Raw genomic sequence first — 19206 nt, 5'->3', positions numbered from 1 at the left:
CAGGGTCATGCCTCACTATTACATGAATGGAAAATCATTACAGAGAAACAGGGCTATACACTAGGGAATTTTGTTTTAGAAATAAACAGAAGGGAAATTTAAAAAGCTATGTATTGTTTTCAGGACAATTGCACTGATGTATCTATGATATCACCAGAATGTACCTTCACTCAAAGAAAACTTGACTTTTTATCTGTTAACTATTTTTTCTGCTTTTTATCAGATATTCATGGTGACATCTGAAGACTAAATAGGTCTCAGTAAGAAAGTAATGAAAAGTATTTCACAAAAGGCACAAACGCACACACACACACACACATATACATATATAATTCCCAGGTGCTGTAATCAGCATTTTTAATGGTGTAGAAATGATGGAACTTGTATTTCATTCACAGTTGAAAACCTTCAGGGTTTCTTATCCTGTGGTTAAGGTAATTTAAAACTTCTAACTATTGTACAGGGGACTTGATCACTGAAAATTCTACCCAGATTTGCTTAAAAGTGTTGTATTTTTCAGTGTTGTTAATATATTTCTCCTCCCCTCTTCTCTCTAATAGTTAGATCCAAGATTTGAAACAAGATTTTGAATCTGCAAGATTAATAAACAAATTCCTCGTTTTAATCTGACACACTCACACTTCTACTTGTTCATTTTCTGCATTGTGGTGACTGTTGATTTGGTTTTAAAATTCTTCCTGAACACCCACTCTCTTTTAAATGAGACTATTTCAATGCTTCCCCCTACTTTTTTCAGGCAGTCCATGATAACCAGATTCTAATCGTCATTGGTGAGACTGGCTCTGGGAAAACTACACAGATCACACAGTACCTTGCTGAAGCTGGCTACACCACCCGTGGGAAGATTGGTTGCACTCAGCCTCGTCGAGTAGCTGCCATGTCTGTTGCTAAGAGGGTTTCAGAGGAATTTGGTTGTTGTCTAGGACAAGAGGTAAGATGCATTCCGCTGTTTTGTGAATTCTGCAATGTACTGAAAAAAGAAGGAATATGACAAGACTTTAAAGCAGCAGCTGTATTTAACTGTTTTCAACAAATTTATAGAAGCTACATCACTCACTCTAAATAAGCAATGACAAAACCTTCCCCTTGAACTTTGCACATAGGAGTTTACTCCTTAAAATTTAGATCTGGTCTTGTACGCAGTAATCATTTTTCTTTCTCAGAGATTTCTTCTCCATTTGTTAGTACCTGCTGTTTTGAGAATCATGCAGAATAAAAAAATCTTCATTTGGTTAATTTCAAGGAAATGTATGTTTTGTTTTCTACAACTTGCTTATTTTGAATATGTTAGTTTACATAATTTATTTCAATTAGGTACGCAAAACACGAATGTCTTATTTTGTGAAAATTACCATCTGACATTTCCCAAAATTTAAAGACTGTGAACCTTATTTGTTTCAATATTTCAATATTGTTTCAAAACTTTCTGAAGTTATGTGATATGGCTTTTAAATTGTGAAATTTATATAAATTGATAAAGCATGTCGTTAGAAAATAAGATATGCCTCTAATCCGAAAATATAGAGTAATCCCACCTATTCAGGAAAAAAAATAAACTTGAGTAGCAAAGAGTATTCCATGTGAGAACTCGTTCTCATGATCAGAAGTAGGTCTGTATCCATTACCAAATAAAAAACAGATATAAAGAATCCTGAAAGAAATAGGCTGGCATATGATACATAGCAGTTGCTGGAATTCTTCCAAAATGGCTTTTTAGTTTTTTCACAATAAAACTACTGAATTTTTATGTTCTTGGAATTCTAGTCTTGATCTTTCTGCCTTGCTGCTATCCTGTGGGGTTAGAGGTGTAGGTTGCTTTATAGTGAGTGTTATAATAATTGGCCATGCTCATTAGAGCAGCCAAGTTGTAATAGGCAACTTCAACCATTTTAATAAGTGGGTCCATAACTAAGTCTTGCCCATAACAAAATCTCAAATTCTAGATGTACTGTCCTTGTTCTGTTTGTAACTCCTGCCTCCAAACAAATTGACCTTAGTATCACTCTCTAAGAGTGAAGGCGTTCATCACTGATACCCATTTGCTGTATTTTTTGAAGGTTGGTTATACTATCCGATTTGAGGATTGCACTAGTCCTGAGACTGTGATCAAATACATGACAGATGGAATGCTGCTTCGTGAATGCCTCATTGATCCGGATCTGACACAGTATGCAATCATAATGTTGGATGAAGCCCATGAACGCACTATACATACTGATGTACTCTTTGGTCTCCTGAAAAAGGTATGAACTCTTTCAAAATCATTCACAATGCTAAAATGATGAAGCAGAAAATTGCTCAAAGTAAAGCAGGCAAGTTTGTCCTGTGATTCAACCACACATATTGATCCTTCTGTTAATATTCTGCCTTCTTTTTCTTTTTTTAATGTACCCCACCTTTTTCTCTGCAGACAGTTCAGAAGAGACAAGACATGAAATTAATAGTGACCTCAGCTACACTGGATGCAGTTAAATTCTCTCAGTATTTCTATGAGGCTCCTATCTTTACCATTCCTGGTAGGACATACCCAGTCGAGATTCTGTACACCAAGGAACCTGAGACGGATTACTTAGATGCCAGCCTGATAACAGTCATGCAGATCCACTTGACAGAACCTCCAGGTGAGCCATAGCATGAGAACGATGTTGAGACTCTCTTTCCCCAGCTTTCAAACTGGAAATATTCAGTATATTCAGTGTAATTATATTAGCCATATTTGCTACATTGAATTTGATTTCAATTTAATTAAGATTTGAGCTGGTCCAGAATAGTTTTACAATCTTTCTTTATTCTCCTTCTCAAATGACCAAGTGAGCACTCCAAAGTTTAATATGGGCCTGAGACTGAAAAAGGTTGCATGTGTGCTTCTGTAAAGCCTCTTTTATTGTCTAAACTCTTTTAGCTTGCAATCTCTTTTCTTTTTACACTAGTTAAGTCAGAATGGGATTTTCTTTTTTAATAATAAATGCACAAGATTTATAATTTAGGTTTGGCCTCCAGTGGGAGCTATAGAATTTTTATAGTGTTCCTTGAGATAGAATAAAAATATTTGATGTAAATAACCCTGATAAGACAGCTTTCTTGCTCTTGGGAACCTAATTTGCGATTTCTAGTATAAAGAGTTTTAGTTTTTATGGACAAAGGAATTCCTGAGGAGATATGTGACTGGTTAGCCATTTGTCAGAAATGATGTAAGGTCTCCTGCTTGGGCAGGAGGTTGGATTAGATCAGTGATCCCCAACCTTTTTTATGCTGCCCGGTGCCGGCATCAGCTGGCGCCGCAGCCCGGTATCGGCATCAGCGCTGAGGAGCCGCTTTCTTTTTTGACGGAAAAAGTGCTTCCCGTGACCTCACCGGAAGCACTTTTCATCAAAAGATGGCGGGCGCTTGGGCGCTTCCGTGAGCTTTTTCGGTGAGAAATGGCTTCACCCTCACCGAGCGTTATGCCATCTTTTGATGAAAAGTGCTTCCGGTGACTCTACCCGAAAAGCTCACGGAAGCACTTTTTATCAAAAGATGGCGGGCGCCCAGCAACCAGCCGCCCGGTAAGACTTGTTCCGCGGACCGGCGGTTGGGGACCCCTGGATTAGATGACCTACAAGATCCCTTCCAACTCTGTTAATCTGAATCTGCTATTAATTTAAGACTCTCTTTGCTGTCATTTGATTTCTTTAGCAGTCACAAACCTAGATAACACACAATTCTGATATTGTTAAATGAGAACATTGCTTAAATACAAACATATATCTAAACCAGCTTATATTGTATATTAAAAGGAGAAATATTCAATATGTTACCAAAGAACAAAAGCAGAATTTCTGTATAAAACTATTGGATGAAGAAGCAAAATTTTACATAGGTTTTTAAGGGGAAAAATGGAAATTTCAGGGAAAATCATATTATATAAAATGTTATTTATTAAATGTATTTATTACCGGTCTTGCCATAGTCTAGTCTTACCAGTATATTTTCCCCATCCATAGTTACAGTATATCACTCCTAATCTTAAATTAATTTCTATCTGATTTACATAACCGTTATTGATTAGTAAGCAGGAGAACAGGTAGAATGCTTGGTTTAACATATCAGCTTCATCTAATTTTTCATATTCATTCAGCAAAGAAGTATCTGTCATTGTATTTCTTTTTCTTCTGGATGATTTACAGTTCCATAATTCACAACAAATAATTAAAATCAGCAAATTTTACTCCAATTGTCTACTTTTTAGTGTAGTCTCACAGCTGTAAAAGCCACATACTTGTTTTTTTTTATAAAATCAGACTGGAAAAAAAATCACAAGAGAAATTTGAAATTTCTGTTTTTTAATTGTAAGGGTTGTTTTTATATTGCCCTGACAATATGATTTGGTTTTCTTTCATGCAGGAGACATCTTGGTGTTCTTGACTGGCCAGGAAGAGATTGATACAGCTTGTGAAATTCTCTATGAGCGAATGAAGTCCCTCGGCCCAGATGTTCCTGAGCTGATAATCTTGCCTGTTTATTCAGCACTGCCTAGTGAGATGCAGACCCGAATCTTTGATCCAGCTCCACCGGGAAGTCGAAAGGTATCTGTTCCCACTTGTGTGTTTGTTTGTTTTTTGCTAGATGGTCTTTCCTTTTCTCCATTGCTTAAACAGGAATGGAAATTGTATTGCCAGTTTTAATGGCTAGTATATTCTTCAAGTCTTGAAACATGATTTTAAAATCTACTTATATAACAAGACCTCTTGGCCTGTTCTTTTGCAAGTTCAGAAAAGTTTAGAAAACAGGATAACCATGCTGAGCTCAGAATATTTTACATACCGCTGTTTCTTAAAATGATCTTATTTTCTTCCTTTATTTTGTTCATTAATCCTATTCATGTTGGACATGATATTGTCCCTAATAGAGTACATTAATTTAAAAAAAAATCACAAAGGAGACTTTCACTGTTTGAGCTGCTTCATACAATTTTATTTTAATTTATCTAATACTTGGAAAATGTTTGTTTTGAAATCAGATATGGCAGTTCTGGGCAGTATAATACATGTATGTATTAGCCAAATTTATCACCTATCTTGTCAAAGGCAACTGGGTACCGCACAACAAATGGGTAAAATCACAAATAAACTTGATTGCAATGTATGCTATCCAGTTGGCTTCAACAGTGTGTACCTTTTGCTTGTAAATGGTGCCAGTGACCTGGAGGTCATCTGTTCATAGTTTCCTTTAATCAGTTTTAGTCATAGTAACTAAACATAAACATTCAGATGACTCTAGCCATGAAATAGAGTGTCTGCTACTTAGAGGAAAGACTATGATAAGTCTAGAATAAGTATTAAAGTAATGACAGATTTTCACATTGTGAAAGCTATGGTTTTCCTCTTAGTGGTAATAAATGGCTATAAAACCTAGATTGTTAGGCTAAATGACAAAAAAGTGCCTTTAAATTATAACACTGGGTATGATAGTTAAGAAAATGTTGAATGGAAAAGCAACAACTCTTCTAAATGACGTAAAAGAATGAGCCTAAAGCTTAAATACTTGGGCACATTAAAGGGTCATTGAGAAAAGCCTGATGCTTGGAAAATTGAAGGCAATTTAAAAAGATAGCAGAACATCTGGCTAGATACTGTCACCGATTACACAAACGGGACCTTATAAGAAATCAAGAGCTTTTGACAGTACAGCCGGGAGAAGCTGAAGTACAATGATACTATTATCTGCCATAATGAACATATTTTTATAGCATCTAGAAATACTTCTTGATCAGTTGAGAATATTTTCCATACAATTTGATGATTTTTAAAGTACAATAGCTCATTGTTGGAACTCCCTTTTCTTTCTGTAGAAGATTGAAAATGTGGGTCTGATACTAAATTTTGGGGTCTATGTCAGACAAGTTCAAAAGCCTCTTTTTTACATTGTTGATAAAATTATTCATTGGAATGTAATATCCATACCCCACAATTCTTTATCATTTATCTTTTTTATCGTATTATCTTTCGTGACATGCAACTTATGAGTTGAGTCTCATAAGATCTACCTGAATGCTTGCACACACTTCCTACATGTTTGAATTTTAAAGAATTCTAAAGGGAGAGGCAGATTTTTCTTCATTCATATTCATGGTGATATATTGAATTATTTAAAAGGCTCATTCCTGGATTTAACCTTTTAGAATTAGGAGCTACATTGGTGCTCTGCCACCTTGAGTAGTAGCGCACTTTGAGGGTTCTGGCTGTCATTTTATAAATTGCTGTTGTTGTAGGTCTAATAATAAAATGATTTTTTTTAAATTTATACTAAATGTATGTAGAATTGTAACTAAATTTGGATTTTTAAAATTATTGCTATTTTTATTTTCATTCATATACACTGCTCAGTTATATTTATGTGAATTGTGTGGCCATATAGATTTCCCAAGTAAATAAAGTCCTTACTCACTTTGTAAAGAGGGAAAAATAGTTATAAATTGCATATTTTTGTGTAATGCAACATTTAAGTTTTCCATAAATTTTTATGTCTGCTTTCCTGACCTTGTTGTTCAATTTTTAAGAATAACATCTGTTATGTAATCTTTGGCTTAGTTTTCCATCCCTCCGTCCGATTTAAAACAATTCTTTTAAGGGATAATATTTCTGCATTTTTTGTGTATAATAAGTGAAAGTTTTGACCATTTAATGAATAGCCTGTCATAAAAGTAGCTTAATAGTAGTCCTATTTTCACTCTTACTTTTTTCTTGCTATATTCAACTGTTTGCCATTCCTTTTTGTCCCCCTACAGGTGGTCATTGCCACAAATATTGCTGAAACTTCACTTACAATTGATGGTATCTACTATGTAGTTGATCCTGGTTTTGTAAAACAGAAAGTGTACAACTCCAAGACAGGGATTGACCAACTGGTTGTGACACCAATTTCTCAGGTATCCTATGTTTGTTGGGTATTATGTTACTTGATGCTTTTACTAAGGGTAGTGTGCACACAGCACAATTTCTGCAGTGAATTGGAATGTCTTTATCTTGCTCCAATCTTTGAAGAGCAACAGAGATAGTTCTCAGGCTAGGATAGCAGTTGGCACTGGAATTGCTGTTACTATATGATGTGATGTGATGCCATGTGGCCACATCATTTAGCAATGACAATTCCTGCAATCTTGATTGCTCTCATAACCATAAGACACATAAGTTAAGCAGGAAATCGTGGGAGTTCCAAGTAAGGAGTGGGGAAGGATCGGTACAGGTTGCTTACAAGTTAGACTGAGGTGCTACAAGAGAATCAGGTGGGTGAATGGATAGCAGAGCACTTATTAGACAGAGTAGACAGGAGACATGACTGGATGAGTTAATTGTTCTTTATTATAACTACATTAACAGAATCTTGCAAGTCTGAAAGTACTAGTCTCACTATCTCATTTTAAAGCCTGATAAATTAGGAACTCCTTTCTGAATTTCTTTCTCTGCCTATTATGCACTGGCAGGCTTCACCCTCCTCAATGTGATCATTCCATAAACAGCATCTCTCCTCCATATCCCAGGGTCATTCCCATATGCCACATCACATGTGCGCAGGAAGGCCAAGAGGAGGGTGTGGCAGGGTATAGGTGCAGCAATGCGTGGAGGGACTTACCAGAGCGACTTATGATTTTCCTTGTTGGTTTCTCCATATACTTTACTTGTGGGAAGCCGGCATGGAAGGTCACAAGTGGTGATCATATGTGTCTTTGATTCTGCAACCAAAGTGAGCCGATTGGCAAACACCCAAATTGCAATCATGTTAGGGGATGCTGGAACTTTATAAGTATCTCTTGTTCAGTGCTGTGATAACTTCAAACGGCTTGCTGAACAAGTGGTTATAAGCAAGAGCTACCTGTACATAAATTCTAAAAATGTATCATTAACCTTATCCTATGTACAAAGCTTTTGCCATGAAATGGCCTATTACGGCACTGAGTCTTTGTTTATTATTTCATTTCAGCACCATATTGACACTATACAAGACTAATCACTTCAGGATTCAAACAGTGGTGCCTCTACCATTCAGTTCTATTTTAAAGGCTAGAGGATTTTTTAAAAATGAATCTTGACCTTCTTTGAATGCTAAATATATGTCCATATTATATGGAATATATAAAAAAATATTTTCCTGAGTTTCAGAGAGCACTTCTTGAACTGTTATTGTAACTTTTTGCTTCTATGTCGTATTCTGCTATACGTGATATCTGCTGCATTCCTTCCATCTTTCACTTTTTCTTCTGTCTTGAATTACAACCATCCTGTATCCAATTTTAATGCAAATCAAAATACGTGGTGGGTAAGCAGAAGGAATAAATTCTTCTATATACCTTTTAATTTGTGATTCCTCTAGGCCCAAGCTAAGCAAAGAGCTGGAAGAGCTGGAAGAACAGGCCCTGGCAAGTGCTACCGACTCTACACAGAGAGGGCCTACCGTGATGAAATGCTGACCACCAATGTACCTGAGATTCAGAGAACTAATCTGGCCAGCACTGTGTTATCTCTCAAGGTGAGCATTTGCGTTTGCATCTAAATGACTTTCAGGCTTTTGTTCAGCATCTTCACACACACAAAAAAGGTGTCTTTATAAAGAAGGAAGTTGGAGAAAATATATTTTGTCACTTGCCAGATGTGTGCACAAGGCTTATTATTTTTTCTTCCCCTCAAGGCTATGGGTATCAATGATTTGCTATCTTTCGATTTTATGGATGCCCCTCCAATGGAGACTCTGATCACTGCAATGGAACAACTGTATACTCTGGGAGCTTTGGATGATGAAGGGCTGCTCACTCGACTGGGGCGCAGGGTAGGATCAGCATTGTTCCGATTCTCTTTAATATGTGGTTGAACAAAAGAAAGTAATATTCAAGATAACACAGCCTGTCTCTGCACTGCACTGGTTTTAGCTATTTGTGAAGTCCATCAGTAGTTTTAGAGGAAGACCTATTGGAACATTTATAGATGGAAACAGTTAAAGCATTTTTGTTTGGAAACAGTTAAAGCATTTTTTAACCCTAAGCAGGTGGATCTATTGTTGATTCTTACACAGTGGTTGGATGCAGGGATTGGAAGAATTCTTTATTAGCAGCAGACAATGATAGTACCTTATTCTGGGCTGGTGTTTTTCCTTATGGAGCTATTGGTGTATGTGTATTTTTCACATGCAGTTGCAAGTTAAACCTTACTCTGGGATATTTCAACCACGTTATGTTTTTCTCCTTCCTGGCAGATGGCAGAGTTCCCACTGGAGCCTATGCTTTGCAAGATGCTCATCATGTCGGTGCACCTAGGTTGCAGTGAGGAAATGCTCACCATTGTCTCCATGCTGTCTGTGCAGAATGTTTTCTATCGACCAAAGGTAAATTGGGGAGCATTGGAGTGAAAAAGATTGCATTTTATAGAGCAGTCCAGCTCTGGCCGCAGCTGGACTAGGGTATGAGAAAAAATGGCTGATCTGACAAATTGCAGATTTGATGTGGGAATGGGAAAGTTGATTTCCAGCCTTATCCTTATCACGCAATAGCTTCTTGATTTTAGAAGATGTTATTTAAATTGGTCTTTAAATTTTCCAGCATTATTTGATTATCCTTCTCACTTATTAATAAACATTAATAAGTTATATGTCAGTTCTGTTAGGTTTGTAAAATCCACTATAATGCAGATGAGGAAAGAGCACGAATTCCAATTACACATCTTCCAATAGCACAGAGTAGTGTATTTCTGAAACGCGCAACTTTTTCAATTTTAGTTTTAAGCATTTAGTTTCCTAAGTCAAATAAAGTAATGTAAAAAGATGAGTGACATGTTGGTATAAAAGTTTGCATGTTCTGCAGAATGAGATTATTAATAAAAACTTAACTTCCCCTTTTCTTTGCACATCTGCTTGGAAAAGTCCTTTGGTATTGCCAATAATTTAATATTTTGTAATTAATGTAAATGATAATGTATATTTCAATAATTTGCTTGAAAGTTAAAATTATTTTAAAATTCTGTTTTATCCCTTTTTTGTGCTTGATTGGTTTAAATATACTTACTAACATTGCATCACAAAATATTTTTTCCATTCTAGAAAAATGCATATTTTTATACTGAAAGTAATGTAAGGCTAATTTTGTTTCATATATGTAGGACAAGCAAGCTCTTGCTGACCAGAAGAAAGCTAAATTCCATCAAACTGAAGGAGATCACCTCACACTTTTGGCTGTTTACAACTCCTGGAAGAACAATAAGTTCTCCAATCCCTGGTGCTATGAAAATTTTATCCAAGCCCGCTCACTACGTCGTGCCCAGGATATTCGTAAGCAGATGCTGGGAATAATGGATAGGTGAGTTAATGAAATGGGGAGGGATTGTTTTTCACGCACACACACCCCCCCAAAAAAATCAGGCTCTGGGCTTGAATATAATTAGTAGTGAAGTTGAAGATTACCTTCTGAGGGGAGGCTTCGTGGTATCCCAAGCAGAATATCTAGATTCAGTCACAGTTTTGTTCCATTTAGCATCAACCTTGTGAGCTTTCAAGTTTCCTCTTTCCACTATGTATTCAAAATGAGCAGGAGGGGGGGCTGCAGGTATATTTATGTATGCATATAGCATGTGTGTTACGTTTGTGTTTGGGTAGATATATACTTTCTCTTGAGAGCAGACAACAGAATTACATTTTTAATGTGGGCTCGTGTGCTCAGAGTAAAAAAAATAAATGACAAAGTTATCTGAAAAGATTTTGAAAAAAATAACAACTAGATGTGGAATATAACAAGAAATTGACAAAAATTTATTTAAACAGTTTGCATAATCACTAATATATGATGTAGAACAGCATAGACAAGTAAAATCACACCTAATATCCAGAACTATTAACATACTTTACTAGAGACAAATTCATCCAATTGAAAAACACCAAGAAGATCCAAATCTCCCAACTCAGTGCCTGGAGTAATAACCAGTTACAGACCAAATTTGTCTGGAATAATGTTGACTTTCTCCATAAAAAAAAATGCAAACTCCCAGAATTTGGTCATATTATACCTGTTGTTTGATTAACTGCCATTAAATTGGTGTTGACCTTTACTGACCATGTAAACTTTCTCTGGAATGTCCTCTTCTAATCTAGCCTTTAATGTCTCACAAAAGTAAATTCATTGCTGTTGTAATTGAGTTAATCTACCTTGCTGCTGGTCATCCTCTGTCTTTATTTCCACTTTTTCAAAGTAGCTTCATATAGTGTCCAAAATATAACAGCTTAAGCTGGTCATTTTTGTTTGATTGATGATAGTCTTAAAAATCTTCCCCAATACACAAATTCAAAAGCTTCCTCAAAGACCAATGTATTGGAAAAAAATCATTGCCTGCACAATTCTAATCTTTCTAAGCATAGATACATCATGGTATCATGAGGTCAATTAACTTCTTTTTTAAAATTAATATTCCTTTTATCAGTGTATATAGCAAAGTCACTGAAATGATGGATGGTTTCAGACTTTTGAGATTGATTAGCAGCAGTAAAAGAAGTAGTGGTACATCAGATGTCTTGAATTGTAATTGGTTAGGGATGTGCTCACGATAGGAGGAATATTTAATAGTCGTTTCCTGTAAAATATTACAATTATAAAAACAATAAAGCCAAGATAATCCATTGTTCAAAATAATATTTAGAAATTGAGTAATGCTGATATTTCGGTATGGAGATCTAAAACAGTTTTTCTTTTGGGAAAAGTCTATTTTAATTAGAAAATTAAAACAAAATGCGCCAGACGATCTCACTATTGAATACATTGATCCTAAAGCCTTTCATCACCCTTTGACTTTAACAGGCACAAGTTAGATGTGGTATCCTGTGGAAAAGCAACAGTACGAGTCCAGAAAGCCATTTGCAGTGGTTTCTTTCGGAATGCAGCCAAAAAGGACCCCCAGGAGGGCTACCGGACCTTGATTGATCAGCAAGTGGTCTATATCCATCCCTCAAGTGCCCTCTTCAATCGCCAGCCTGAATGGTAAGGGCATGGATTGAAATCAGAATTATGTCTGTTTGAATATCTGCTGAATTTCCTTTAAGTAGGTAAACAGAAATTACACTGTTTGTTTGTTTTTTGTATAGTATACCTTTGTCAGGGAGATCTACACTTTTACAGAATAGTTTTGACAGCTTAATTGCTGGTTCATTCAGTTAGCACCTGCATACTTATCCACGGTGCACCATGGGAGGTGAACTAGCTTGCACGATCTTTGAAGCAAAATTGTTGGTAGCTCCGGGAAGTCCATCATAACTTCAAATAGCCACTTAAGGAACTGTTTGTAAATTGAACGTTTCTTTAAAATGTTTTGCTCATGAAGATTGCCTTTATATATTTTAAGGCATTTTTTGTAGAAATTTTATCTAAAAAATTAAAAATTATTTAAAAGTCTAGATCTGCAGTTCTTAAATTGGGAGTAATTATTCCCAGTAAGATAATTTGATTATATTCTTGCGGGGTAATGAAGCAATTTGTAATTGCTTGTTTATGAGTCAAGGATCCTATTTGGGATTGTTGCTGCAAAAATGTTTGTGTTAAAAAAACCAGTCTATTTTGTGGACGTCTACTGACGTTATTTGAGACTTGGAACAGGAATAATTGACCTTCCTCTTTTCTTTAAAAAACAAGTTCTGCCACTTCAGAATGGTTCTTTATTCATCCTTGGTCCACTATACTCAAAGTGGAAGCTACCTAGGTTGCTTTTATATAGTTTAAAATATAAGGCATCTACACTCCTTTTTAAAGTAATTGAGCCTGAGTGTTTTAGGTGTGCCCTTTAAGAAGGGCAGTCCGCCTATAGATAATGTATATGAAAAGCAAAAGAGACCTGTTTGAAAAGAAAATGAAACTCTGGTCTTTTTGTTTTTTTTCTATTAGGGTGGTGTACCACGAGCTTGTGCTCACAACCAAGGAGTATATGAGAGAGGTTACCACCATAGATCCCCGCTGGCTTGTGGAGTTTGCCCCGGCCTTTTTCAAGGTTTCTGATCCCACAAAGCTAAGCAAGCAGAAGAAGCAGCAGCGCCTGGAGCCACTTTACAATCGCTATGAAGAGCCCAATGCCTGGAGGATATCACGGGCATTCAGGCGTCGATGAACCCCATCCTTGTACGGCACAAACTGTTCGATAGCTGTATAACACGCACTCTTATTTTAAGGCATATTTGGCCATGTATTGTCATTTTTCTTAAGTTCTCAAAACAAGAGATGGAACCAGAGAAATGTGGCACTTGAAAGGCACTATCTATCATTGTCAATTTCAGACATGTCACTTATTGTTAGACAGACTTCTTCCTTTTCTTTCCATGCTGTCCATGGATCAAAAGTTACCAAACATCTTGGTTAATAAATTAATATTTTAGTGTTAATTTGTGGACTTCTCGTATTGGAAGCTGGTTATCATTGGCTCTGATTACAGTAGAAAATGAAAAAAAATGCCAATTTTTACATATAAAGAAGCCATTTTTCAGAGGTGATAATGCTGACTACCTTTAGGCCATTCAGGGGGTGGAGGATTGTTGGTGTAATATACACTAACCTAACAATGTTAATTGGCATCATTATTGCATTAAAGCAATGTTCCTGTATTTTATCAATTATTTCTCCAAGTAGTATTTTTTTTTTGGCTAATTTTAGATAAAAAACAATAGTGCTTGGCTACCCTTCTTTCTTTTCTGCGGTTATTTAATGATACTTTTTGTTTTCATGATGTAAGGGAGAGCCCAAATTTGCAGGACTTTTCTGTTGCCCATTTCCTGAGCTTAAAGATGTTAAATGTACATTAAGAAACGATTAGCTTCATCCATATGTCCACGAGGAAGTGATGGTTCATGCAACCATGAATTGTACAGCTTCTTTGATTCCATTTACATTATAGTTTTACAATCTATTTACAGTAAAAAATAAAAAATAGAGTTAAAATGATAGCTGTGGGGGGGATTTTTTTTTCTACATCTGGGACTATGAGAAGATGAATGTTCCCTGTCCTGTTTTTTTAACTTTATTTTTTAAAAAAATATATATATATAATGGCATTTTGCTTATTGAAGATTTTGTATTCTTGGTTATTTTACTTCCTGGCAAAAAGTGCCAGGAAATTCTACTATTGTTCTGCGGTTTCTGATCTTTGGGATTGTAGAACCACAAAAAAAGTATCAAGCAGGACCTTATGTGCTTGAAGTAAGCAACTTGTCTCCTTCTATCCTAGAGCTCTATATGAAGAGCTTTAATTATTAACTTAAATTTTATACAATGAGAAACTGCCAAAAATACATTCTCTTTTTACAGTATCTTCAAAAGACATGTATTTTTCTGAGGTCTTGAGGAAAAGAAAAGAGAAAGTGATATCCAATTGTTTTATTTGGCTCAATTTGTCTATCACTGTAAGGAGCTAGCATATGTTAAGTTAGAGGCAGCTTGAAATTCCTCGCTATAGTGCCAAACAGTGAAAACATCTGGTTTAAATTAATTTATAAGAATACATTGGTATGAGTTGGAAAGTTGGAGGAGAAATAATCTTCTGCTTACAGAAGATTTAGAAATATTCAAAATGTTTAGAAGAACAGAGAGGGAAGAATAAAACTCTGGAAAGGGTGCAGAGAAGAGCAACAAAGATGATGGGTGGTCTGGAGGCTAAAGCATATGAAGAATGGTTTCAGGAATTGGGTATGTCTGGTGTAGGATATGTGTAGGGGTGATATGATAGCAAAGTTACAATATTTGTGGGGCTGCCACAAAGAAGGGGGGGGGGGTTCAATCTATTTTCTAAAGCACCAGGACAAGAAGCAATGGATGGGAACTAATGAGAACCAACCTGAAAGTAAGGGAAAAAATCACGACAGTGAGAACAATTAACCAGTGGAATGGCTTGCCTTCAGAAGCTGTGAATACTTTATAACTGGAATATTTAACAAGAGATCGGACAGCTATTTGTCTGAAATGGTATAAGGTCTCTTGTTTGGACTAGAAGATCTCCAAGGACGCTTCCGGTTCTGTTCTCTTAAATAAACTGACATACCACAAAGTAATTTCGGGATTGCAGTGGGAAAGGGCAGAAGCTGGGTTAGGACAGGTCTCAGATTACAAAGACTTTGGTACATGCTATGTTGCCCAAAATGATAATTCAGCAAATGCAATATGATCTGTAAATTTTATTTGAACTTTCCCTACTCTGCTAACTAACTTGATTTTGTACTTGTAATTATGCATTTCAATTATGTTAATTAAAAAGGGAGAGCTAGTACTGTTAATTCCTCCCAATGCCAATGATTTATTTTATGTTTGTTTCCCTAATGTTCTCTGTTGCTATTTAATTTAAATTTTTTAAAAGTATGCACATAGAAAAAATTAAAAAAATAACCATCTACTAAATAATAATTGACACAATATATGTCATTCTAGCATTTGCCTAGCTAGCTTGTAAATTTGTCGTCCTTTTTCTTCCATTCAATCATATCTGATTTTCAGAGATTGCATTGACAAGTCAATGCAGTTTTCTTGGAAAGTGTTTTTCAGAAGTAGCTTTTGCCATTGCCTTCTTCCTAGGACTGAGAGAAAATAATGGGCTCAACATTACCCAGTTTGCTTCATGCCCAAAGTGGGAGAAGAATTCATAATCTCCTAGTTCATAATCTGTTGCCTTAAGAATCATAAGACTTAGAGAAGATCAATGAATTGAACCCACTGAACTCAACAACAGCAACAAAAATATGCTGCAGGGAAAATGCCGGTGGACATCTACTATAGTGGAGCCTTTAAAGGGATTCAGTTAAAGGAATTAGTTTAAGAAAAGTATAATGTTGCCGTTATCTTAAGTCAATATACTTTGGTAATCTTTGGAGACTTTGACCATTTCACGTGGCATTTTGAGATAAGCAAATTATCTTCATACAGTAGTTAAATGCTGTACTTGTTAACAGTTCAAAGGAAAATCTACTTACGGTTCTTCATCTTATGCTCTTACATTCTTACTACTACTTTTTTCAAGGCGATAGCCACTAATACCTGCCATTACAGGACATTTACTAGGATTCTAAGCACCTGAGATTCATGGGCAAAAAAAAAAACGCTTGGGGGATATGCGGCACAAACAGCACCTCTCTTAACTTCTCAAGTCAAATACAACCACTTTAAGGAGATGCAGGCAAGTATTTTGTTCAGCTCTCCGAGTGCTCTAAGTCAATGTTTTGCCTCAAATACTTAGCGTTTAAATTACTGATCAGGAGGCTTTTTAAGCTAGTAATAGCTAAGGTCAAGACAGCAGAGAATAATTCAAGTATTCTTCCTCAGACTCAGTTAAAAGAGATCTTAGCTGATATCCTTGACACTTCCCCAGTTGTGAAACAGATGCTGCCATGTGGTGGTGAATTGTTAATTAATTGTTAGCAACTACCTCTTCTAAAGTGTTTTATCTTTAAATTTAAATATTAAATTTATCTTACAACTGAGACATTGTATTCCTTTTGTTTCCTTAAAATACATGTTGTAGAAACAAGCTACAGAAGCAGCAGCAACAGCAGTTAATTTCAGGATTGTATTCAGTTCAGGTTCAACTGACCCATCTTTGCAGGCTTTGGTCAATATCATAAATGCAGATTCTAAAGACACTCTACCTTCATGATGTATCATACATTATGTTTTTGGTTCTCTTTTGGGTCATCTTAGATTGTTCTTGGATTAAATTTTTCCATAGCTTTGTAAGCCCTGTGATTAATTGGATAGAATGCTATAAAATTATTTTCCAAAAATAATTGCTTCAAAACAAATATGCTGCAGGTGAATTATATAAAATGCACATTTCCATTAAAATGTATTTACCAGCACAACCATGAACTATTCTTGGGATAATAACACTATTCAGCAGGATCTATTTATAGTGGGTATCAAACTCGCGTCATCATAGCCATGACATATCAAGACTTTTTTTCCCCCTTCGCTAAACTGGGTGGGGGTGGGGCCAGCACATGATGCATCTGGCTTGTGGGCTGCAAGTTTGATACCTCGAATTTACAGCATAGTCTCAGAAGCCACATTGATTTCTCCTTCTAGTTGGGTTACGGTAATTGTTTTTATGCTGCTGTTCTGCAGTGAAAGAGAATGAAAAAGAAATAATTGAGAATTAATGTCAAAAAAAATCAGGAATTATAAATAGTTAAAATTGTGCTGCTAATTTGGAGCAGTAGAGAATAACAATAAACTACATATATCTTTGAACCAACTGCTTAGCATAAGATTATGCAGGTGGATTTACATCATACAGTAGGGCAGGGCTGTCAAACTCCCAGCTTGCGGGCCAGATGCATCACATACTGGCCATGTCCACGCCCAGTTTAGTGAAGGGGGGGGGAATCCTGATATGTGATGCTGCCATGACGATGTGAGTTTGACACTCCTGCAGTAAGGCATAATAGTGTCTCTGGTTTCAAATAATGTGTTGTAAGAACCCAAGTATTCTTGAAGTAGCACTCAGAAAAGAAGAAAGGGCATTGATGAAAATAGTGTTGCAACAGCAGCTGCCTTTTTAAAATGTCAGCTCTTAATATAATAAAAATAATGCTTTTAAATTTGCAGATGATAATATACTTTTAAGTGAACAACATCTTGATTCAAAATGACTCCTTGACAGGCTGGAACATTGGACTAAATTCAACAATGACATGACATAATAAAAAAGGAACATATAGGTATAGAACTGGATGGAAATCTAGGACTTCTAATAAAACATCTGCTGAACATCAGCAAACTGTATGATGAAATAGCTAAAACAGCTTGCACAATCTTGGACTTCATTAGTAAAATGCCTTAAACTCACTACATGTAGCTCCATTGTTATAGAGGTATGCAAGACCATACTTGGAATTCTGACATCACATGAGATAAAATGGAGAATCTGGAGTGATTTCAAAGTTACCATAAGGGCAGGGGTGGGATGCTACCGATTCTGCCCAGCTCTGTAGAACCGGTAGCTCTGAAGAGCAGCAGACGCAGAACCTGTTCTGTGTTTGCTGCTGTTTGGCCCACCCACCTGCCCACCCGGGCTCTTACCTGACCTTTATTTCCTGCTTTTTCAACATCAGCTGCTTTGCGAAAAAGCACGGCTTTCCTTGTATTACATGCGCGGAGTGTGCATACTAGCGCAAAACATAAGTACCAAACCGGTAATAACATCGGTTGAATCCCACCCCTGCATAAGGGGTCTGGATTATTAACTTTAAAGGAACTAAGGAGATTTTGTTTGCAAAGAGAAGACTGAACAAGGGAGGATACTCTATGTCTGAAGGATCTCAAGTAGGACTTTTTTGAAATACAATAACACATTTAACTTGCTATTTTAATTTGAATGTGTCTTTTTATTTTCTAGTGGCAGGTCATGGGCAGCTAATTTGGTATAGTGGTTAAGGCATCAGGTTAGAAACTGGGAGACCATGAGGTGTCTTCCCACTTTAGACCCAAAGCCAGCTGGTTGACCATAAGTCAATCACTCTCCAGGAGGCAGGCAATGGCAAACCACTTCCAGAAAACTTGCCAACGAAACTACAGGGACTTGTCCAGGCAGTCATCAGGAGTCAAAAATAACACAAACTTTTTTTTAAAAAGGGTTTGATGTGACAGATGGTAAATATATATTAGTACCATGCTCACATGATCAGCATTCTTGTGCTTCACAACCAGCCTCTGAAAAGAGAGTTAATGGAAAACCCAGAAGTAAATTCACAAGTCACACAATGTCTCTCGCTGAATGATCGACCAGCCAGTATAAACTCATTGTCACATAATTTTCAGGTTAATGATCATGGGTTTAACGACGGAGTTGCTGGTCCCAATTGTGGTCACTAAGCAAAGACTACTTCTTTCTTTTGCTGCAGCCTTATTATTATTATTTTGGGGGGCAGATAAAGAACTCCTTTTTTCAAGCAGTTAAGTGTTATTACAGAAGCATGGTTGCTTCACAATTTTGTCTTGCACCAAGTAATCTGTACAGTCACTGGAGATTTCTTATTTTTGCTGATCCTGATATTATTCCACGGTGGGGAGAAAATATGCCCCTATGGTAAGTCTGATTGCTAAACCAGAAATGATAAGATCAATTATTCTCAAAACTAAACAAATACATGTTTTCAAAATATTATATACATATTGTCAGCATTCCAATGAAACTCCCAATTTCATTCAGCACT

At 36.3% G+C, this 19206-nt stretch overlaps 1 protein-coding gene across 1 annotated transcript in view; it reads left to right on the top strand.

The window, feature by feature from the left end:
- DHX8 (DEAH-box helicase 8) overlaps window positions 1-13951 on the top strand; it is a 30631-nt gene extending 16680 nt beyond the window's left edge. The window contains exons 13-23 of the mRNA XM_026679834.2: window positions 758-952; window positions 2079-2264; window positions 2432-2642; window positions 4405-4586; window positions 6788-6928; window positions 8371-8526; window positions 8686-8823; window positions 9247-9375; window positions 10146-10342; window positions 11831-12010; window positions 12908-13951. Coding sequence (XP_026535619.1) covers window positions 758-952; window positions 2079-2264; window positions 2432-2642; window positions 4405-4586; window positions 6788-6928; window positions 8371-8526; window positions 8686-8823; window positions 9247-9375; window positions 10146-10342; window positions 11831-12010; window positions 12908-13127 — 1935 coding nt within the window. The 3' untranslated portion in view covers window positions 13128-13951. The remainder of the gene's footprint in view (window positions 1-757; window positions 953-2078; window positions 2265-2431; window positions 2643-4404; window positions 4587-6787; window positions 6929-8370; window positions 8527-8685; window positions 8824-9246; window positions 9376-10145; window positions 10343-11830; window positions 12011-12907) is intronic.
- Window positions 13952-19206: the final 5255 nt, after the last annotated feature.

Source organism: Notechis scutatus, chromosome Z (genome assembly GCF_049901735.1).
Source record: "Notechis scutatus isolate UNSWTSFEM ecotype Mainland chromosome Z, rNotScu1.2, whole genome shotgun sequence".
NCBI classification, from domain to species: domain Eukaryota; kingdom Metazoa; phylum Chordata; class Lepidosauria; order Squamata; family Elapidae; genus Notechis; species Notechis scutatus.
The sequence above is the reverse complement of the archived record's forward strand: the minus strand, read 5'-3'. Positions and strand labels throughout refer to the sequence as shown.